This window comes from Phyllobates terribilis, unplaced genomic scaffold (assembly GCF_046119375.1).
Source record: "Phyllobates terribilis strain yellow unplaced genomic scaffold, ASM4611937v1 Scaffold_1__5_contigs__length_1240528914, whole genome shotgun sequence".
Classification (NCBI taxonomy): Eukaryota; Metazoa; Chordata; class Amphibia; order Anura; family Dendrobatidae; genus Phyllobates; species Phyllobates terribilis.
In genome coordinates, this window is record NW_027362761.1 from 726,296,435 (window position 1) to 726,320,036 (window position 23,602).

Genomic DNA, 23,602 nt, shown 5'->3' on the forward strand with positions numbered 1-23,602 from the left:
GGCACCCCTCATCCCTGTCCTGGTATGCATGGCACCCCTCATCCCTGTCCTGGTATGCATGGCACCCCTCATCCCTGTCCTGGTATGCATGGCACCCCTCATCCCTGTCCTGGTATGCATGGCACCCCTCATCCCTGTCCTGGTATGGATTGGCACCCCTCATCCCTGTCCTGGTATGGATTGGCACCCCTCATCCCTGTCCTGGTATGGATTGGCACCCCTCATCCCTGTCCTGGTATGGATTGGCACCCCTCATCCCTGTCCTGGTATGGATTGGCACCCCTCATCCCTGTCCTGGTATGGATTGGCACCCCTCATCCCTGTCCTGGTATGGATTGGCGCCCCTCATCCCTGTCCTGGTATGGATTGGCACCCCTCATCCCTGTCCTGGTATGGATTGGCACCCCTCATCCCTGTCCTGGTATGGATTGGCACCCCCTCATCCCTGTCCTGGTATGGATTGGCACCCCCTCATCCCTGTCCTGGTATGGATTGGCACCCCCTCATCCCTGTCCTGGTATGGATTGGCACCCCCTCATCCCTGTCCTGGTATGGATTGGCACCCCCTCATCCCTGTCCTGGTATGGATTGGCACCCCCTCATCCCTGTCCTGGTATGGATTGGCACCCCCTCATCCCTGTCCTGGTATGGATTGGCACCCCCTCATCCCTGTCCTGGTATGGATTGGCACCCCCTCATCCCTGTCCTGGTATGGATTGGCACCCCCTCATCCCTGTCCTGGTATGGATTGGCACCCCCTCATCCCTGTCCTGGTATGGATTGGCACCCCCTCATCCCTGTCCTGGTATGGATTGGCACCCCCTCATCCCTGTCCTGGTATGGATTGGCACCCCCTCATCCCTGTCCTGGTATGGATTGGCACCCCCTCATCCCTGTCCTGGTATGGATTGGCACCCCCTCATCCCTGTCCTGGTATGGATTGGCACCCCCTCATCCCTGTCCTGGTATGGATTGGCACCCCCTCATCCCTGTCCTGGTATGGATTGGCACCCCCTCATCCCTGTCCTGGTATGGATTGGCACCCCCTCATCCCTGTCCTGGTATGGATTGGCACCCCCTCATCCCTGTCCTGGTATGGATTGGCACCCCCTCATCCCTGTCCTGGTATGGATTGGCACCCCCTCATCCCTGTCCTGGTATGGATTGGCACCCCCTCATCCCTGTCCTGGTATGGATTGGCACCCCCTCATCCCTGTCCTGGTATGGATTGGCACCCCCTCATCCCTGTCCTGGTATGGATTGGCACCCCCTCATCCCTGTCCTGGTATGGATTGGCACCCCCTCATCCCTGTCCTGGTATGGATTGGCACCCCCTCATCCCTGTCCTGGTATGGATTGGCACCCCCTCATCCCTGTCCTGGTATGGATTGGCACCCCCTCATCCCTGTCCTGGTATGGATTGGCACCCCCTCATCCCTGTCCTGGTATGGATTGGCACCCCCTCATCCCTGTCCTGGTATGGATTGGCACCCCCTCATCCCTGTCCTGGTATGGATTGGCACCCCCTCATCCCTGTCCTGGTATGGATTGGCACCCCCTCATCCCTGTCCTGGTATGGATTGGCACCCCCTCATCCCTGTCCTGGTATGGATTGGCACCCCCTCATCCCTGTCCTGGTATGGATTGGCACCCCCTCATCCCTGTCCTGGTATGGATTGGCACCCCCTCATCCCTGTCCTGGTATGGATTGGCACCCCCTCATCCCTGTCCTGGTATGGATTGGCACCCCCTCATCCCTGTCCTGGTATGGATTGGCACCCCCTCATCCCTGTCCTGGTATGGATTGGCACCCCCTCATCCCTGTCCTGGTATGGATTGGCACCCCCTCATCCCTGTCCTGGTATGGATTGGCACCCCCTCATCCCTGTCCTGGTATGGATTGGCACCCCCTCATCCCTGTCCTGGTATGGATTGGCACCCCCTCATCCCTGTCCTGGTATGGATTGGCACCCCCTCATCCCTGTCCTGGTATGGATTGGCACCCCCTCATCCCTGTCCTGGTATGGATTGGCACCCCCTCATCCCTGTCCTGGTATGGATTGGCACCCCCTCATCCCTGTCCTGGTATGGATTGGCACCCCCTCATCCCTGTCCTGGTATGGATTGGCACCCCCTCATCCCTGTCCTGGTATGGATTGGCACCCCCTCATCCCTGTCCTGGTATGGATTGGCACCCCCTCATCCCTGTCCTGGTATGGATTGGCACCCCCTCATCCCTGTCCTGGTATGGATTGGCACCCCCTCATCCCTGTCCTGGTATGGATTGGCACCCCCTCATCCCTGTCCTGGTGTGGATTGGCACCCCCTCATCCCTGTCCTGGTGTGGATTGGCACCCCCTCATCCCTGTCCTGGTGTGGATTGGCACCCCCTCATCCCTGTCCTGGTGTGGATTGGCACCCCCTCATCCCTGTCCTGGTGTGGATTGGCACCCCCTCATCCCTGTCCTGGTGTGGATTGGCACCCCCTCATCCCTGTCCTGGTGTGGATTGGCACCCCCTCATCCCTGTCCTGGTGTGGATTGGCACCCCCTCATCCCTGTCCTGGTGTGGATTGGCACCCCCTCATCCCTGTCCTGGTGTGGATTGGCACCCCCTCATCCCTGTCCTGGTGTGGATTGGCACCCCCTCATCCCTGTCCTGGTGTGGATTGGCACCCCCTCATCCCTGTCCTGGTGTGGATTGGCACCCCCTCATCCCTGTCCTGGTGTGGATTGGCACCCCCTCATCCCTGTCCTGGTGTGGATTGGCACCCCCTCATCCCTGTCCTGGTGTGGATTGGCACCCCCTCATCCCTGTCCTGGTGTGGATTGGCACCCCCTCATCCCTGTCCTGGTGTGGATTGGCACCCCCTCATCCCTGTCCTGGTGTGGATTGGCACCCCCTCATCCCTGTCCTGGTGTGGATTGGCACCCCTCATCCCTGTCCTGGTGTGGATTGGCACCCCCAGATTCCTGTCTTGGTGTGGATTGGCACCCCCAGATTCCTGTCTTGGTATGGATTGGCACCCCTCATTCCTGTCTTGGTATGGATTGGCACCCCTCATCCCTGTCTTGGTATGGATTGGCACCCCCTCATCCCTGTCTTGGTATGGATTGGCACCCCCTCATCCCTGTCTTGGTATGGATTGGCACCCCCTCATCCCTGTCTTGGTATGGATTGGCACCCCCTCATCCCTGTCTTGGTATGGATTGGCACCCCCTCATCCCTGTCCTGGTATGGATTGGCACCCCCTCATCCCTGTCCTGGTATGGATTGGCACCCCCTCATCCCTGTCCTGGTATGGATTGGCACCCCCTCATCCCTGTCTTGGTATGGATTGGCACCCCCAGATTCCTGTCTTGGTATGGATTGGCACCCCTCATCCCTGTCTTGGTATGGATTGGCACCCCCAGATTCCTATCCTGGTATGCTTGGCACCCCTCATCCCCATCATGCTCCACATAAAATAAATAAACACTCCTACTCACCTTTCTTCTCTCCTCCAGCGCTGCGTCCTGTCTGCCCGCACTGATCTCTCCATGTGAGCCGCGCATGACGTCGCTGCCATGCGCGGCTCACAAGGAGAGATCAGCTGCCGGAAGTCACTGCTCCCCACGCCAGGACTGTGTGCGCGGGGAGCAGTGACTTCACTCTCCTTCATAGCCTGCACACAGCGTAGCCGCGCTGCGGCTCCTGCTGCTGCCGGCTGTCGCGTGTGCCCGCTTATTAAAGGGCATGAATATTCACCCCCTCCACACGCCCATGGGCGTGGAGAGAGGTTGAATATTCATGCCCTTTTAACAGCGGGCACAGGCGATTCCGGCAGCAGCAGCAGGAGCCGCAGCCCGGCTACACAGTGAGCCGCAGCCCGGCTACACTGTGTGCCACTATTAAGGAGCATGAATATTCAGTGCTCCCCACGCCCCATGGGCGTGGGGAGCAGTGAATATTCATTTTCTTTAGCAGCGGGGACAGTGTAGGCTGCAGTAGGTGGCTGCTGCCTCCTGTGCCCCGTTCCTCCACCGATACCGCTCCCCCCCCCCCCACACACACACACACACCACACATAAATATACACCCCCCCCCCCCCCAACATTCGGACTATAAGACGCACCCCCCATTTTCCTACAAAATTTTGGAGGAAAAAAGTGCGTCTTGTAGTCCGAAAAATACAGTATTTTTGCAAAATAGAGCATGTCACTACTTTCAGCGGTTTTTCACCCATTGGAAGTAATGAGTGGTGAATAAAGCGCATGAAAAACGCAAGTGTTAAGTTTTCAGCGGTTTTGTATTTTGTGCCTGAACCAGAATGAGATTTTTTTTTTTTTCTTTTCACTGAACTTTATGTACATGCATAACAGACAAAAGGACAGTGAAAAAACCGCACCAAGGAAAAAAAAAAGCAGCAAGCCGGCAACAAAAATCCTGAACAAACTCCTGGCAAGAGATCAGATTTTGTTGCAGAAAGAAAATGCTGAAAAAACCATAATGTGTGAACCTAGCCTAAAACTGAGGAATGATAAATGCGTATGTGTTCCAAGAGACCAGACATTTACCCCTTTCTTTTCCTCTACACCAGTGTCTGCCTGTAAAGGTAACCCATACATGTTATATAGCAGACAGCTTAATGTCTTTAGCCCCCCTCCCCAAACTGAAGCTGACTAAAGCTGAATTTAGACATTTGTGTGCAGATAGTGATGAACAGACTGGCCGCAGTCACCCGGATTGTGCATCACAGCTGTCTGAATTTGACCTTTAAAGAAGCTCTCCCATCTTTATTTTTTATTAAATGTGTGTATATGTGCATGTAGTGTAGCATAGTATGAGTTTATTAAAGAAGTTGTCTACTACTATTTTCAGTGGGTACGGAAAGAATTCAGACCCCTTTAAATTTTTCATTCTTTGTTTCATTGCAGCCATTTGGTAAATTCTAAAAAGTTCATTTTTTTTCTCATTAACGTACACTCTGCGCCCCATCTTGTATGAAAAAACAGAAATGTAGACATTTTTGCAAATTTATTAAAAAAGAAAAACTGAAATATCCCATGGTCATAAGTATTCAGACCCTTTGCTCAGACACTCATATGTAAGTCACATGCTGTCCATTTCCTTGTGATCCTCCTTAAGATGGTTCTACTCCATCATTGGAGTCCAGCTGTGTTTAATTAAACTGATAGGACTTGATTTGGAAAGGCACACACCTGTCTATATAAGACCTCACAGCTCACAGTGCATGTCATATGAAATGAGAATCATGAGCTCAAAGGAACTGCCCAAGGAGCTCAGAGACAGAATTGTGGCAAGGCACAGATCTGGCCAAGGTTACAAAAGCATTTCTGCATTACTCAAGGTGCCTAAGAGCACAGTGGCCTCCATAATCCTTAAATGGAAGAAGTCTTCCTAGACCTGGCCGTCCAGCCAAACTGAGCAATAATGGGAGAAGAGCCTTGGTGAGATAGGTAACGAAGAACCCCAAGATCACTGGCTGAGCTCCAGAGATAAGATACAAAAAACTGAATGTAGCAGCACAGGCCACTGACCATGTTCAGACCCGCAGATCACCAGGTCTATCAATTATCGTGTGCTTACTATATGGACCAATGGGGAATGGCAGACCATTCAGTAAAACACATGAGAAAGGAGAACCACCGACTGATAGGTCCAATCAAACAAAGGGATTTAAATAAATAACCTTTATTAGTGTTATGGTTAAAGTGGCACTACATGCACAAGGAAGGCCGCACTGCAGTAACCAAAAAAATTGCATACGAAGGACATGTTTCCGAAACGCGTGTCGGGGTTTGGCCGCGTGGTGCCACTCACACATGCTGGACTAGTGTACAGGTATGCAACCTTTAACTCTTTAATGGTTGGAGTCAGTATCTTGGTATTAATATTATCAGCAGTTCAGGTATATATGGGGCACATGAATGGTCATTAATACAGAGCACATGGAATTTTCCCCATAGCATTTATATATATACTATTTGGCCATTCATCTGCCACCTGTATTGGACTGTTTGGTGATTATGTCTACTTACCATATCCTGGTTGGTTAAGCTGATTTTCAGTCTTTTATGTACCTGTCTTTGTACTCACCAGTACATTTTGTAGTCAAGCATAAAATCTAAATATAATGTTGTTCTATACAATTTTTTTGGTTACTGCAGTGCGGCCTTCCTTGTGCATGTAGTTCCACTTTAACCAGAACACTAATAAAGGTTATTTATTTAAATCCCTTTGTTTGATTGGACCTATCATTCGGTGGTTCTCCTTTCTCATGAGCTCCAGAGATGCAGTAGGGAGATGGGAGAAAGTTCCTCAAAGTCAACGATCACTGCAGCCCTCCACCAGTCGGGCCTTTATGGCGGAGTAGCCCGACGGAAGCCTCTCCTCTATGCTGGCTTTCATATGTCTTGCATTGAGTTTGCTCAAAAACACATGAAGGACTGACAGACTATGAGAAATAAGATTCTCTGGTCTGATGAGACCAAGATAGAACTTTTTGGGTGATAATTCTCAGCGGTATGTGTGGAGAAAACCAGGCACTGCTCATCACCTGCCCAATATAATCCCAACAGTGAAACGTGGTGGCAGCATCATGCTATGGGGGTGTTTTTCAGCTGCAGGGACAGGAGGACTGGTTGCAATTGAAGGAAACATGAATGCGGCCAAGTACAGAGACATCCTGGTTGAAAACCTCTTCCAGAATGCTTTGGACCTCAGACTTGGCAGAAGGTTCACCTTCCAACAAGACAGTAACCCTAAGCACACAGCTAAAATAACAAAGGAGTGGCTTCAGAAGAACTGTGACCATTCTTAACTGTCCGAGCCAGAGCCCTGACCTAAACCCAATTGAGCATCTCTGAAGAGACCTGAAAATGGCTGTTCACCATCCAACCTGACGAAACTGGAGAGGATCTGCACGGAAGAATGGCAGAGGATCCCCAAATCCAGGTGTGAAAAACTTGTTGCATCATTCCCAAGACGACTCATGGCTGTACTAGCTCAAAAGGGTGCTTCTACTCAATACTGAACAAAGGGTCTGAATACTTATGACCATGTGATATTTCAGTTTTTCTTTTTTAATAAATTTGCAGAAATTTCTACATTTTCTGTTTTTTTTTTTCTCATTCAAGATGAGGTACAAAGTGTACTTTAATGAGAAAAAACAATGAACTTAACCAAATTACTGCAATGAAACAGAGTGAAGAATGTAAGGGGGTATGAATACTTTCAGTACTCACTGTAAAATACCCCCACTGTATTTAAAGGGGTTGTCCATTACTTTATATTCTCCCCACCAATGTATCCCCCCGGGGCCCCTAAGGATTTTTGTAATTACCTTACGTTGCAGATAATGCCTGTGAGCGGCGCTATCACTGGCCGCTCACAGGCATCACGTGACCCCCAGCTGGTGCCGGCTCTGACATCCGCTGATGTCACGACAAGTCCTGGCAGCAGCTGGGGGTCTTTGTCTCCCCCCACCGCATCACACCCGGCATCCACCGCTCGCTCTGCCTCTCCCCATTCATTGGGAAAGCGTGCGGTGGATGCTGGGTGTGACACGGGGACCCCAGCGCTGAGTCACACCTCATTTGTCGTGACGACAGCGCGGGGTCACGTGTTGCCTGTGAGTGGCCACCGATGGCGCCGCTCACAGGCATTAATAATAATAATAATAATCTTTATTTATATAGCGCCAACATATTCCGCAGATCTTTACAATTCAGAGGTTCATAAACAACAGTCATAAGTAACATAGCTAAAGATAGTATAATTAAAGCAAAAATGATGATGGTAAGATAACGCCCTGACAATGCGCCTGCTGGCTCGGCGTTATTGTGGTGCCACACACGGAGAGAGAGATGTCAGATTTAGGGAGGTGAGTAGACGGCAGGAGCAGAAGAAGTTCAGTTTTGGAAAGGTTGAGTTTCAGAGAGAGAGCGGACATGATGTTAGAAACTGCGGCCAGACAAGCACATTATCAGCAATGTAAGGTAATTACAAAAAGTCTTAGGGGCCCGGGGGGATACATTGGGGTGGGGGTATTATAAAGTACTGTACAACTTCTTTAAACTGTGGAGAGAAGTTTTTTTTCTAATTACCTTGTCTGTTCTTTATTACCTGTGAGTGGCGCTATTGCTGGCCGCTCACAGACGTTACGTGACCCCCGGCTGCAGCCAGCTCTGACATCCGCTGATGTCACGTCAGGCGTGAGCCAGTGACGTGCTCCCCGCTGATTGATGGGCTGTGGGCAGGGTGGAGAAGTGCATCACAGCCCAGCATCCACTGCTCGTTTTCCCAGTGAATGAGGAGAGGCGCGGTGGATGCTGGGCTGTCACATGGGGAAACCCCGCCCACAGCCCATCAATCAGCGGGGAGCACATCACTGGGTCAAGCCCCACTTGACGTGACGTATGTGGATACATTGGGGGCATTTTAAATAGTAGTGGACAACCTCTTTAATATACTCGCCTACCGCCGTTCTTCTCTTCTCAGTGAAGTCACCACAATTGCGACTAGCCGACTGTCTGTGTGAGCCAGAGGTCTCTTACAATGAAGGCCTATAAGGCCTCGTTCTGACTTTCCATAGGCTTGCATTCTAAAAGTAATTTCTGGGTCGCAGCGCACTGTGTGACCCGGAGGAGTCTGCAGAGCGGTGACGTCACTCAAGAGGACCAGAACTGTGCTAGACAGCAGAGAGAGCAGAGGTAGATCACTATATTAATACACTCATACTGCACTCAGTGTAAATTCTCCCTTGGTTAAAAACACTTGTTTTTCAATGTGGGGAGCAGGAGTAAATGTCTGCTGATGCCTCTGCTGGTGTCTCTAGGGTGAACAACAATATTGGGAATTGAAACCAAAAGCAATGAACTGGAATATAAGTTGGTTTGCATGCATGTAGGTGCATGTTCTCACTGGCCAGTAAACAGACAAAACTCAAGCCAAAAACAAAATGAGCAAATACCCTGCAGTAAATAAATAGCAATAGTGCATGGAAATAACATAGGATACTTGGTTAACATAATTTTGATCAAAAGTACGGAAAAGCCATTCCATTACATCAAGTTGACACCATTGGGGATGGTCCCAACCTATAATATTAAAACCTTACCATGTGTCTAATGATGTATGTGTGAATAAGGGCTGAGAAGGACCGAGGCCCTGACTAATGGACACCTAGCGGTGGGGAGCATTTTAAATGTAATGTCCAGTTCAAAGAAAAGGGAGGCCATGCTCCTATATGCACAGGGTGCAACAACTGAATTAGGAGGAATTGCCCAATTGCTCCATTAAGAGCATTTGGGCATTGCCTCCTAATTGGGAGGTCCTTATTCACATTACATGGATATCAAGTGGATGGGTTAGGCCAACTTTTCTCTGTATAAGGGGGCCTGAAGATATCTGGCTGCAGAAAGTGCTTATACCCTCCTCCTAGAATGTATTTTAGGACTTTATGGAAAATCTTACAAACAGTGGGGGCAAATTAAACTTCTTTCTACTAACTTATTATCCATTTCTAGCTTTTATGTTCCCTTTAATAATAATTTAGAGAAGTCAAATTAGGAAAACGATTGTTGACTTTCAGTCTTGCCTTCATTTTCAGCCCAAGTGGTAAGAAGTTCCGTAGTAAGCCACAGCTGGCACGATACCTTGGAAACTCCATGGACCTAAGCACATTTGACTTTCGGACAGGGAAAATGCTGATGAGCAAAATCAACAAGAACCGCCAACGTTTGCGGTACGATGGACTAAATCAGGCTAAGGTAATGTTAAATCTTAGGAGTACCAATTAGAAATCAAAGTATTCGCTATGTAATGAGTTAATTTTCGTTAAGTCCAGGTGGGTGCTATCAGTGTTTTTACTGGGGGCGTGTACTCCTTCTCCCTGTATGATGCTGACCAATCATAAGAAGGCAGCATCACAGCAGAAAAAACACTTCCCCACAATAGCTCAGAGCAGGTTCCTCTGTGTGTGAGATGTAATGATACAGCTCAGATCTCCTGGTCTAACATCCTGTATGAGTCTGTGTGGGGGGAGGGGCAGTGCAGTGGAGTTTACCTGTATCACATTACAAACCCTTCTGGTAAGGACACCTCTGCTTTACTGCCCCCACCACCAGCAGTGTCTGTCCAAAGCGGAGAGCTCAAAGGTGTCAGTGACACTTGTTTGTACTCACTCTGCAGTGAAATCAGAGCAGGGTGTCCTTTCATCTCACACAGCAGTCCAGAAATCTGGTTGCTCCTGAGATCTAATGACTGCCTGATCTCCCTGCAGAGTGAGTACAAGTTGGGCGCAGCAGACACGAATGTGATTACTGACCCCTGAGTGTTGCGGCCTGTTTATGATTGGTTAGTGTCATAAAGGAAGAACATCATGAAAAATGTGGTGAAAGCTTCTCTTTAAAGTGGCCAGTATACACAGAAAAGAAAAAATGTCACAGAGCCACAGAAAAAAAATGAAACTGTATTGTTCCAATTACTATTTTTCTAGGGAAAGCCTGATCTAAACACTGCACTTCCAGTTAGACAGACGGCCTCCATCTTCAAGCAACCAGTTACCAAAGTAACAAACCATCCTACCAACAAAGTGAAAAGTGACCCCCAGAAAGCAGTTGACCAGCCACGTCAGGTAGCCAATTACAAAACATATTCAAAACATCTTTTGATGAGTACATCTTCCCAGGACTAAACTTTTACTTCTTTATCCTTTTAAATAGCTTTTTTGGGAAAAGAAGCTAAGTGGCTTAAATGCTTTTGACATAGCTGAGGAGCTTGTGAAAACTATGGAATTGCCAAAAGGACTTCAGGGTAAGTGCTTTGTTCTTACACTGTTTTTCTTTTTCTTTTTTTTTTTTTTTTTTTGTACCCAAAAATTATAGACCTTTTTTTTAGGCATGTGTTGTTCTGATTATTTCCCATCTATGCCATCTATAGAGGATCCTGCTCTAGATACCCTGATTTCCTCCACATAGCCATTCTGGGAAATATAATGATCGCTGCCTATAGTCCATGTGGGGTTCTCGCTCTGCTGGCGTTATTATGCTTGCACGTTGCAGAGATTCAGCTGGAAGTGGCTGCAGTTAGCCCACGTTTTGTCTTATACATGCAGGCCAGCTGGTGTTCAGACATTGATCAAACAGCAGAAACCTCCATGGGTAAGCGGTTATCATCAGGAAGGTGAAGGTGGCTGCAAGTAGATTACATGGTGATCATCGTTGTTTGCTCTTAGTTATGGTTTTATCTTTATACCTTACTAATGATGGTGTTCCTGACCTTTTCTCCACTCCTAGGTGTGGGCCCTGGATGCACTGATGAAACTCTCCTTTCTGCTATTGCTAGCGCCTTACATACCAGCACCATGCCAATCACTGGGCAGTTGTCTGCTGCAGTGGAGAAGAACCCAGGAGTATGGCTTAACACTTCTCAGCCACTTTGTAAAGCATTTATGGTGACAGATGAGGACATCAGGTAGATGGATATTTGTCTACCATTACAATATGTTGTGAGAGCTATACATGGAAAAGTGCATATAGTTCTGTGATTTTTTTTTCAAAGCTAGACAATTGCAATACTATTCTATTCATGGTAAATATCATTTTTTTTTTTTTTTTTTTTTTTTTTTTTAAATTCACCTCCCATACAATGTGATGAAAACGCCATGTTTACCTCAAAATGGTAGAGATGTGACTTCATCTTGTGCCACAAAAAAACAAATTCTGACTCCACTCCATTCTAGAAAATTAAAATTTTGGCTCCCAGAAATTGGAGACACAAAATCAATTGTTTTATTAAAATTATCTCTAACTGGGTAATAGAAAAACCTAATATAAACTTTTCTTTTTTTTCTTCTTTATTCTTTCCGCTGCCCACACAAAAAATAACTTGTATTTAATAAAAAACAAAACATTGCTTATACAATAATGGTACAAATAACCAATTGACGACTGCCAATAAACTTTTTTTATATCTGATATTAAGGGACCCTGATCTTCAACGCTGCTATTAGGTGAATAGTGACCCACCTCCCGATGGTCAAAAATGCAGCAAGTGTCAGCTGTGTATTGTAGCCAACACACTGCTGCATCAGGCACAATTTTTTTTTTTATAAGCACGGATCACAGCCATTTCATAACCTTAACCTCTTTCCGACGTGGTCAGTAATAGTACGCACCACGTCGGAAAGGCCGGTTCAGCGGCTGCTCCGGCGGTGAGCCCGCACTGAACCGGGCAAGTGTCAGCTGATTCTTACAGCTGACATGTGCCCGCAACAGCCGCGGGTGGAATCGCGATCCACCCGCGGCTGTTAACCAGTTAAATGGCGCTGTCAATCTCTGACAGCGGCATATAACAGCACCGTGCCGGAAGCGCTGCATTAGCCCCGCCCATTGGTGACCCCCGTCACGTAATCGCGGTTCATCGATGCGTGGGCATGATAACCCGGGATTTGCAGGAGACCCCTCTGGTTGTCATGTCTCACTTGCTATGAGCGCCACCCAGTGGTCGGCGCTCATAGCAAGTGAGTATTTCTACTACATAGAGGCAATCTGCTCATCACCTCTATGTAGCAGAGGTGATCGGACAGCCTCTGCTTCTAGTCTCCTAAGGAAACTATAGAAGCAAGCAAAAAGTGTAAAGAAGGAAAAAAAAAAAAAATTTAAATATATAAAAGTTTAAATCACCCCCCTTTTGCCCCATTCAAAATAAAATAATAAAAAATAAACCCCACATACACATTTGGTATCTCCGCGTTCAGAATTGCCTGATCTAACAATATAAAAAAAGAATCTGATCGGTAAATAGCGTAACGAGAAAAAAATTCCAAACGCCAGAATTAAGTTTTTTTTGGTCGACGCAACATTGCAATAGCGGGCAATCAAAACATCGGATATACCCCAAAATGGTATCAATAAAAACGTCAGCCCGGCACGCAAAAAATAAGTCCTCACCCAGCCCCAGATCCCGAAAAATGGAGACGCTAGGGGTCTCGGAAAATGCCTTTTGATTTAAAAAAAAAAATTAGATTTTTTTTTCGCCACTTAAATAAAAAAGAACCTATACATGTTTGGTGTCTACGAACTCGTAATGACCTGGAAAATAATAATGGCAGGTCAGTTTTAGCATTCAGTTAATTTTTTTTTGCAATTTCACAGCACTTGGAATTTTTTTCCCTTTTTCCAGTACACAATATGGTAAAACCAGTGATGGCGTTCAAAAGTACAACTCGTCCCGCAAAAAATAAGCCCTCACATGGCCATATTGAACAAAAAATAAAAAAGTTCTGGCTCTGGGAAGAAGGGGAGCAAAAAAAACGGAAAATGCTCCGGTCATTAAGGGGTTAATACTGCTTTTAATCGTGACCGTGGCATCCGGATGGTTAACTGAATGAGATGGCTCTCTTTAATATATCGGGACCCAATAATCGCGGGTTCCGGAAGTTGCCACACTATCCCCAAGCAAAGTAATGTTCTTGGGGTTAGGCCCTGCCACAAGCCAGGTATAATAGGCAGTGTAATTATAAAACTGATAGACCTCATGCACTGCAGTGCGTTAGTATTGCAGTTCATGAGACCAGCGATTAAAGTGAAAAATATTCACGTCCCATAAGGGGACTAAAACGCCATTAAAAAAAAAAAAAAATTCACCACAAAAAAAACACAGCTTTTGTGTAAAAACTAAAAAAAAGTACACATAATTGGTATTGTCGTGTCCAAAATGACTATAAAATGGTCACATTATTTATCCTTAAAGGTGAGCAGGAAAAAAAAATAACATGTCAAAAATGTAGCCCTTTCATTGTGCTGCATGCAAATAGGAAATAAAAAGCGATCAAAAAGTCATGTAAAAAAAAAACAAGCGTTGAGAACCTCACTGACTCGCAAAAAACAACCCCTCAAGTGGCTCTGTTAGCAGAAAAATGTTACGAATATGGCAATGCAAAATATATTTTATGAATTAATGTTTCTAGTGTGAAAACATTGCAAATCATAAACCTATGTAAATGTGGTATCTCTGTAATTATACTGAACAGAGCTGTCTTCTCACTCTTACCACACAACTGCATATAAAAGTTTCCAGAATTACTGTTTCGTTCATTTTGTATATGAAAAATCTGAATAAAAAGTGATTATAAAATATTATGTACCCCAAAATGGTACCAGTAAAAAGTTCAACTCGTCCCACAAAAAACAGCCCTCGTACAGCTCTGCCAGCAAAAGTATAAAAGTGTAGTTCTTGGAATACGGCAACAAAGAAACAATTTTTAGTTAACTTTTGTGCAAAACTGCCAAAACATAAACTATATAAATCTTGTATCTCTATAATTGTACTGACCTGGAAAATGCTTGTCTGATCACTTATACTGCATTGTGAATGGCAGACAAAAAAAATGTAACAGTTCAAGAATTTGTTTTTATTAGTTCATTTTACCTCTTAAAAATCAGACTTGGTACACATTATCCTGTGCTCTACACTGAGCACTAATATCGGGGTTTCCATCTAAATTCCCCCCAAATACAGATTCAGGCCAAACTCCCAATGGAACCATTCAGTGTAATGAGCAGGAGACATTTGGGTCTCCATCTGGTCTTTGATGGAAGCTGTATGCATACCTAAAGACGGGATACTGCTGGAACAGAGGCCAGACTGACTTTCTGCCTCAGTGAATGGTCATTTGAATCTCCTTTTTGGGGATGTTACTGTGTAAGTACGGTATAAATGTGAACTTTAGGCTTAGATGCAAACAAACTGGCTTTTCCTAGAAAAAAATAAGTATACACTTGGCTGGAATATCTGTAAAAAATAGAGGGGTTTACATTATACAGGCACAAAAGCTCTAGAAAATTGTCATTTTATTTTTATTTTGCTCAATTATATAGCGCCATTAATGCCACAGCACTTTACAGACATTATTTATAATCGCTGTCCCCATTGTGGCTCAGTCTACATTCCCGATCAGTATGTCTTTGGGGTGTGGGAGGAGAAAGGAGAACACAAACACAGGGAGAACATGCAAACTCCTTGCAGATGTTGTTCTTGATTGGATTTGAACCCAGGACCCCAGTGCTGCAAGGCTGCAGTGCTAACCACTGAGCCACCGTGCTGCTCATGGCTCCCACCCCCACAAATAAAATTCAGTGACATCCGCGCTCCCAAGTCCCCCTCCTTTTGAGTCTCCTAATGTACTAAAACTTTACAATGTGCGTGTCCTCATAGGCACAAGCTGCACACAATACGGCATATTTGCAATTTTCACTTCTGGAAAACAGCTTTTGTGGCCAAAATAGTCACTGCACCCATAGATGAATTCAAGGGGTCTAGTTTCCAAAATAAGGTCTTTTGGCTGGGGGGTTTCTGCTGTTTTGTCACATGGGATTCTGCAAATGGCACCCATATTCCTTTCCAGAAAAATCTGTCTTCCAAAATAATGAAATTTCACTCCTTTCTTTTTGAACCCTGGTTTGTGGCCATACAATTTCTAATGACCTATGTGATTATCGCCAACTTAAAATTGTAGTGGTAAAATGAGCCATTGAAATAAAATACATTTTTGCAATTAAAATGTTAGTTGCAAATTCTTCATTTTCACAAGGGCTAATGGGATAAAATGGTCGCCACAATTTATGGGGTATCACCATGTACAGGAGAAATTGCATATGTGGTTGAAAACGGTTTGGGCGCACAGAAGGGAAGGAGTGCCATTTGGCTTAAGGAATGCAGATTTTGTTGAATAGATTGGGGTGCCATTTGCAGAGCTCCTAAGGTGCCAGATCAGTTAAAAAAAAAAAAAAAAAACTACCCCACAGTGACCCTATTTTGGAAATTTCTTTGCTTAAGGATTTCATCTAGGGGTTTAGTGAGTATTTTTAACCTCCACGTGCCTAAAAGAATTTTGTCCGGTGGAGCTGTTGAACAAAAAAAAAATCCTGAGAGTTGAACATACTCTTTACACCACTAGATGGAAGCTTCACTGCTCAAGGAATTCAGTATGGGGTCACTTGTGGGGGTTTCTGCTGATCTCTCAACTCAGGGGTGCAGTTAAAGGCACTCACGATCTATTCTAACAAAATCAGCCCTCTGAAAGCCAAATGGTGCTGCTTCCCTTATGAGCACCGCTGTGTGCCCAAGCAATATTGTACAACCACATGTGAGGGTATTGCCGTGTTATGTAGAATTTAAAAAAAAATGAAAAATAGCAGCTCAGTGTTCTCATCTAAAATCTTAACAAAATAAAAAGACGTTTGAAAAAAGATGCTGACCTAATGTAGACAAATGGGAAATGTGATTTAATAACTAGTTTGTGTTGCATGACTATCAGGTTTACGGGCAGAAACAATTGAAAGTTTGACACCAACTGGGGGGGGGGCAGGAGAGGAAGCAAAAGAGTATACTGACATTACAGCAGGAGAGGAAGCAAAAGAGTATACTGACATTACAGCAGGAGAAGAAGCAAAAGAGTATACTGACATTACAGCAGGAGAAGAAGCAAAAGAGTATACTGACATTACAGCAGGGGATCACAGCTGATTCTTTCTGTGAGCTAAAACAAATTGTTAAACAGGCAGGGGAATGTTTTACCTCACAGAAATAATAATCTGTGATCCCCTGCTGTCCTGTCTGTATACTCTTTTGATCCTCCCCTGCCCAGGAGATGTGGTATGATGAGACCATGTTCCTGTACGGTCAGACACGGCCATTACACAGTAGGGGCACATTTATAAGATTATGTCAGCACAGGAACATTTTTTTTTTTTTTTGTAATACCTCAAATTATGAAAATTATTTATTTTCCAAGATGTATTGATTTAAAGTGTACCTTATTTGTGGGACAACTCCTTTTAAGCCTGATGCCAATTTATTGGGACCACAAAACTTCAGGACACTTTTGGCTTCCATCTAGCAATAGAAGTGTATGGACTCTCTGAACCTGTACATTGCAAGCTTTCCCAACAATATATTTATATATTATGGAAAATGTGGTTTGGTGTGAATATCCAGGGCTACTGGGTGGCTCCTCTCTAGATACTTTTATTGGCTTAGGTTTTTTTTTGTAGGCTTTTGTGCATCATACTGAGGTTTTCTATGCAGAAAAATTACTGACTGATACATTTTTGTTTCTTCATTGATATATACTATGTCATTAACCATCATTGATCCTGTAATAAGGTAAAAAAGTAGATGTACTTTGGCATGTAAAAGTTTGGGCACCCCTGGTCAAGTGTTATTGTGAACAGTTAAGCAAGTTGAAGATGAAATTGTCTAAAAAGCCTAAAGTTAAAAATTACTCATTTACTTTGTACAAACTGAGCCAATGCAAAAGTTTGGGCACCCTTGGAGATTTGTGTGCTCAAATAACTTTGACCAAGGTTTCACACCTTAATTAGCCTGTTAGGGTTATGGCTTGTTCACTATCATCATTGAGAAAGGCCAGGTGATGCAAATTACCCAGCTTTATAAAAACCCGGCCTCCTCTAATCTTGTGCCAAAAAACAGCAACCATGGGTTCTTCTAAGCAGCTGCCTAGCACTTTGAAAATGGTGTAGGCCCACAAAGCAGGAGAAGGCTATAAGAACATATCAAAGCGTTTTCAGGTTCCCCTTTCCTCAGTTTGAAATGTAATTAAGAAATTACACTTAACAGGAACAGTGGAGGTCAAGATAAGGTCTGGAAGACCAAGAAAATTTTCAGTGAGAGCTGCTCATAGGATTGCTAGAGAGGCAAATCAAAATCCCCCACTTGACTGCAAAAAGACCTTCAGAAAGATTGATCAGACTCTGGAGTTGTGGTACATTGTTCTACTGTTCAGAGACACCTGCACAAATATGGCCTTCATTGAGGAGTCATCAGAAGAAAACCTCTCCTGGGTCCTCACCATAAAATTCAGAGTTAGAAGTATGCAAAAGAACATCTGAGCACGCCTGATGCATTTTGAAAACAAGTCATGTGGACCGATGAGGTTAGAATATAATGGATACGGGTGCATCTCACTTAAATTACCTTTTAGATGATATTCTAATTTCAGTTCTTCAATGCAAAAAATGAAACTCGTATATTATATAGTCATTACAAACAGAGTGATCTATTGCTAGTGTTTATTTCTGTTAATGTTGATGATTATGGCTTACAGCCAATGAAAACACAAAAGTCATTATCTCAGTAAATAAAAATAATTAACAAAAAACACCTGCAAAGGCTTCCTCGGCATCATTTAAAAAGGTCCCTTAGTCTGTTTCAGTAGGCTCCACAATCATGAGGAAGACTGCTGACTTGACAGATGTACAGAAAGCAGTCATTGACACACTCCACAAGGTCTCAGAGTTTTAATTTTCATTTGGAAATAAAGGTCCCAGAGTCTGGAGGAAGAGTGGAGAGGCACACAATCTAAGCTGCTTGAGGTCTAGTGTGAAGTGTCCACAATCTGTGATGGTTCGGGGAGCCATGTCATCTGCTGGTGTAGGTCCACTGTGTTTTATTAAGACCAAAGTCAGCGCAGCAGTCTGCCAGGAAATTTTAGAGCACTTCATGCTTCCCTCTGCCGTCAAGCTTTTTGGAGATGGAAATTTCATTCTCCAGCAGGACTTGGCAACTGTCCACACTGCCAAAAGTACCAATACCTGGTTTAAAAACAACAGTATCACTGCTTGATTGGCCAGCAAACTTGCCTGACCTTAACCCCATAGAGAATCTATCTAGAATCAAGAGGAAGATGAGAGACACCAGAGCCAACAATGCAGACGAGCTGAAGGCTGCTATCAAAGCAACCTGGGCTTCCATAACATCTCAGCAGTGCCACAGGCTGATCGCCTCTATGCCACTGCATCAATGCGGCGTAATTGATGCAAAAGGAGCCCCGACCAAGTATTGAGTGCATTTACTGAACATACATTTCAGTGGGCCAACATTTTGGATTTTAAAATCCTTTTTCAGGCTGTTATAAAGTATTCTAATTTACCGAGATAATGACTTGTGTTTTCATTGGCTGTAAGCCATAATCATCAACATTGACAGAAATAAACACTTGAAATATATAGTCAATACAAAGTTATCTATAATATGAGTTTCACTTTTTGTATTGAAGAACTGAAATTAACTTTTTGATGATCTAATTTAGTGAGATGCACCTGTATGTGTGGAGAAAAAAGTGCACAGAATTTAAGGGAAAGAACATCTCGCCAACCATTAAGCATGGGGGTGGATCATTCATGCTTTAGGGTTGTGTTGCAGCCAATGACACGGGGAACATTTTACAGGTAGAGGGAAGAATGGATCCAAGAAATTTCAACAAATTCTTGATGCAAACATAACACAATCTGTAAAAAAGGTGAAGTTGAAAAGAGGATGGCTTCTACAAATAGATAATACTAAACACTCCAAAATCCACAATAGACTACCTTCAAAAGGCATAAGTTGAAGCTTTTACAATGGCCCTCACAGTCCCCTGATCTGCACATCATTGAAAATCTGTGGCTAGACCTCAAAAGATCAGTGCATGCAAGACAACACAGGAATTTCGCAGAACTGGAAGAATTTTCCAAGGAGGAATGGATGAAAATCCCTCAAACAAGAATTGAAAGTCTCTTGTCTGGCTACAAAAAGAATTTACAAGCTGTGATACTTGCGAAAAGGGGGTGCTACTATCTACTAAGCATTAATCTTCAACTTGCTTAACTGTCCACGCTAACAGTAATTTTGAGCAAGCATGCCACTGTATACATCTGCTGCCTTATGTTCTGAAATCCAGGCCCACATTCTTGTCTACTCACTCCTATCTCTTAGCTTTCTCCACTTTGCTCGCATACTATCTTTATACGAATGTCTCCTCCTTGGTATCATCCAGTGTTGTTGGGCTGTCCACTGTGCTTTGCTTGTTTGCTGAAAATCCAGCACCTTGCTTCTCCATGTAGATTTGTCCTGGGCCCAGGTAATATGTCATTGACACTGAAATGTTTAACATTTTACAGGAAACAGGAAGAACTTGTGCAGCAGGTGAGGAAAAAGTTGGAAGAAGCTCTTATGGCGGACATGCTAGCTCATGTAGAGGAGATATCGAAGGATGGCGGTGCCCCACTTGATAAAGATCTTGAGGACGACGAGGAAGAGGAAGATGTCCGAGGACAGGAAGCAGATGATGCATAACTGCGAGAATTCAGTCTTCTGCTTTCAATATTGTAGACATTTGTGGCCCCTTTTTTTTTTTTCTTTTATTCTTTCTTCCCTTGGCACCAGGGCGCCTGATTTATCATCCGAACTATACATACACATCAACCAATGTACAAGGGGAAGATTAGTAGATCTGGAGCCTCCTTCATCTTGAACTTTGTCACTACAGGTTTCTGCAGTTCTTTTAAATCCAAGTACATTTGGCCTTCTGTTTTTAAGTCAAGTTACAAATGTAGGTTTTTGTTTTTTTGCCATATATAGATCTTAGATGAAGGAACAATAAACAAACTGAAGATGCTTCACCTCTGTTTAAATTGTTGCAGTGTTAACCTGGGTATTAAGAACTGCCTCCCTTGACAGCAAACTGTTAACGTTTTACAGTGTAAACATTATTATTTTGTGGGGGGTTTTTTGTTCTTCAAAATATGGTTGTTGTGTATAAGAGGACCTGCCGGGTGTTTGTTGCTGGTGTATTATGTACACTGGTATTCTTCATCACTTTTTGGAGCATCTTTCATTGGATGATTGGGTGATACTATTCCCCTTGTTAGTTGTGTGACCCTACAATCTGGTGTCTGCACTCCTTGGAAGGTGTCGGGAAATGACACAAGCTGAAATGATAAAGCCCCAGTTAAAGTGGGAATAACAGAGAAGCAGCCCAATCTAAGTTGTGAAGGATGCTTCAGAATTGTGATTTCATCAAGAATACAACAAATATGTACTGAAGTGAAATGCCAAGAAGGCTGAGTTAACCCCGTAGCAACATGTGCCACATTCACTTGGGGAAAAAAAAACAAAACTTAAACTTCATTATCTTGGCTTATAAATGACCATTATGAATGTGTTTCACCCCGAAGCCTGTGTTTGCCTTCCTGACCAAGCCAATTTTTTAAATTCTGACCACTGTCACTTTATGAGGTAATACCTCTGGAACACTTAACCGGATCCCCCTGATTCTGAGACTGTTTTTTCGTGACATATTGTACTTCATGATAGTGGTAAAATTTCTTTGATATGACTTGTTTATTTGTGAAAAAATCGCATATTTGGCGATAATTTAGCAATTTTCAAACTTTTAATTTTTATGCCCTTAAATCAGAGCATCAACATTTCCCACATATCTACTTTACATCAGCACACTTTTGGAAACATAATTTTTTTTTGTTAGATAAGGGTTAAAAGTTCACCAGCGATTTCTCATTTTTACAACAAAATTTACAAAACCATTTTCTTTTTAGGAACCACAACATTTGAAGTGACTTTGAGGGGTCTATATGACAGAAAATACCCCAAAATGACACAATTCTAAAAATTGCACCCCTCGATGCTCAAAACCACATTCAAGAAGTTTATTAACACTTTAGGTGCTTCACAGGAATTAAAGCGCACCTGTCAGCAGGATTGTGCTAAGTAAACCACATACACTGTCAGGTGGGCGCCATTACACTGATTAAAATGATCCCTTGGTTGATGAAATCGGTCCTGTGGTTCTTGTGTAATCTTTATTTTCAGTTTTGAGATAATGATATGATATGCTCGTGCTTCGGGGCGGCCTCCCCACAGGCCCGCACAAACTGAAAGTAAAGATTACACGAACCACAGGACCGATTTCATCAACCAAGGTATCCTTTTAATCAGTGTAATGGCGCCCACCTAACAGTGTATGTGGTTTGCTCCGCACAATCCTGCTGACCGGTGCACTTTAATTTCTTTGAAGCGCTTAAAGGGTTAAAAAATGTGGAAGGAAAAAATAAACATTTAACTTTTTTTCACACATTTTATTTTAAACACAATTTTTCTTTAATTACTTTCACAAGGGTAACAGGAGAAAATGGACCACAAAATTTGTTGTGCAATTTCTCCTGCGCACACCGATATCCAATATGCGGGGGAAAACCACTGTTTGGGCACACAGCACGACTCTGGAGAGAAGGATTGCCATTTGAGTTTTTGAATCTAAAATTTACTGTCCTAATTAGCGGACGCCATGTCGCGTTTGGAGAGCCCCTGATGTGCCTAAACAGTGGAAACCCCCCACAAGTGACACCATTCTGGAACCTAGACCCCTCAGGGAACTTTTCTCATAGGTCAGACGTTGTCCACAGTCCCTCCCATCTGCCTCATTATAGGGACTCTTCCACCGGGGGTTCTGTCTGAATCACGGATTTCAGAGATTTACACGGAAACCCCGGTAGAAGCTCGTAGCGTAGAGCACAGGATAAATGTGAGCCAGATTGAAAAGTGATTAGACAACTTTATTCTTTGGGTCGGTGCAATTACAGCGATACCAGATTTATATCGGTTTTTATGATTGGCAACTGTCACACACTAAAAGACACTTTTTATTGGAAAAAAGTTTTTTAATCGCCATATTTTGATAGCTATAATTTTTCCATATTTCTGCCGACAGTCATGTGAGAGCTTGTTTTTTGCAGAACGAGTTAATTGTTTTATTGGTACCATTCTTGGGCAAATGTGATCTTTTGATCGCTTTCTTTTCTGTATTTTTGGAGGCAGAATGAACAAAAACCAGCAATTCAGGAATTGTGTTTTGGGGATTTTTTTTATGCCATTCCTTGTGTAATAAAATTGATAATGCAGCTTTATTCTTCGGGTCAGTACAATTACAGTGATACCACTTTTTATTTTTTTTTGTGTGTTGGTGCTTTTACACTATAAAAACTTTTATAGAAAAAAGCATAGTTTTTGCCTTGTTTTTCATTTATTTTTTTACGGTGTTTACTGAAGGGGATAACTAATGGGACAGTTTTATAGGTCTGGTTGTTAGACACGGCGATACAAAATATGTATTTTTTTACACATACATGTATTTATTGGATTAATATATTTTTTCCTTTTTTTTTTTTTTTTTTTTTTTTTAAATATACTTTTTTACATTTTCCCACTATGGAACATCAACCTTCTCTGCCCTGATCACTGATCCAATACCCTGCAGTGGTTCTGTACTGCAGAGCATCAGATCAGCGTCAGACAGGCAGGAAGGAGGCGTCTCGGCTCTTGCTCTCTGAGCAGGCGCTGAGAAGCCACCTTCCTGAAGGACCCCTCGGGGGTCACCATGGAGACCATCAGCACAATGCGATCGCATTGTGCTGATGGAAGCACAGAGGGGTCTCCTCCCTCTGAGACGCCTCGCAATGTTGCTGTCACCATTGACAGCGGCATCGGAGGGGTTAAACGCTCGTGATCTGTGCTAGCACCAATTGTGGGCGGTGCTGCCTCATATAGAGCTGACACCCGCACATGATCGTGGTGGCGCTCAGTGTGAGCCCACGCAATCATGAAGCAGTGTATATATGCGGCGGTTTGCGGGAACGCAGCTCCCACAGCACCGTATATATACGACACACGTCGGGAAGGGGTTAAAAAAAAAAATTTGATTCACCATTATCTTGCCGTGTAAACACGCTGCAGGTCA

General features: G+C 44.2%; 1 protein-coding gene across 4 annotated transcripts in view; it reads left to right on the forward strand.

Moving 5' to 3' along the window:
• The window catches only part of MBD3 (methyl-CpG binding domain protein 3), a 40,220-nt gene extending 19,752 nt beyond the window's left edge, over positions 1 to 20,468 (forward strand). For all 4 annotated transcript variants that reach the window (XM_073686345.1, XM_073686346.1, XM_073686347.1 and 1 more), the window contains 5 exons: positions 9,614 to 9,773; positions 10,502 to 10,639; positions 10,728 to 10,818; positions 11,301 to 11,478; positions 19,968 to 20,468. In XM_073686345.1, the coding sequence (XP_073542446.1) occupies positions 9,614 to 9,773; positions 10,502 to 10,639; positions 10,728 to 10,818; positions 11,301 to 11,478; positions 19,968 to 20,142 (742 nt within the window). In that variant the 3' untranslated portion in view covers positions 20,143 to 20,468. The remainder of the gene's footprint in view (positions 1 to 9,613; positions 9,774 to 10,501; positions 10,640 to 10,727; positions 10,819 to 11,300; positions 11,479 to 19,967) is intronic.
• Positions 20,469 to 23,602: the final 3,134 nt, after the last annotated feature.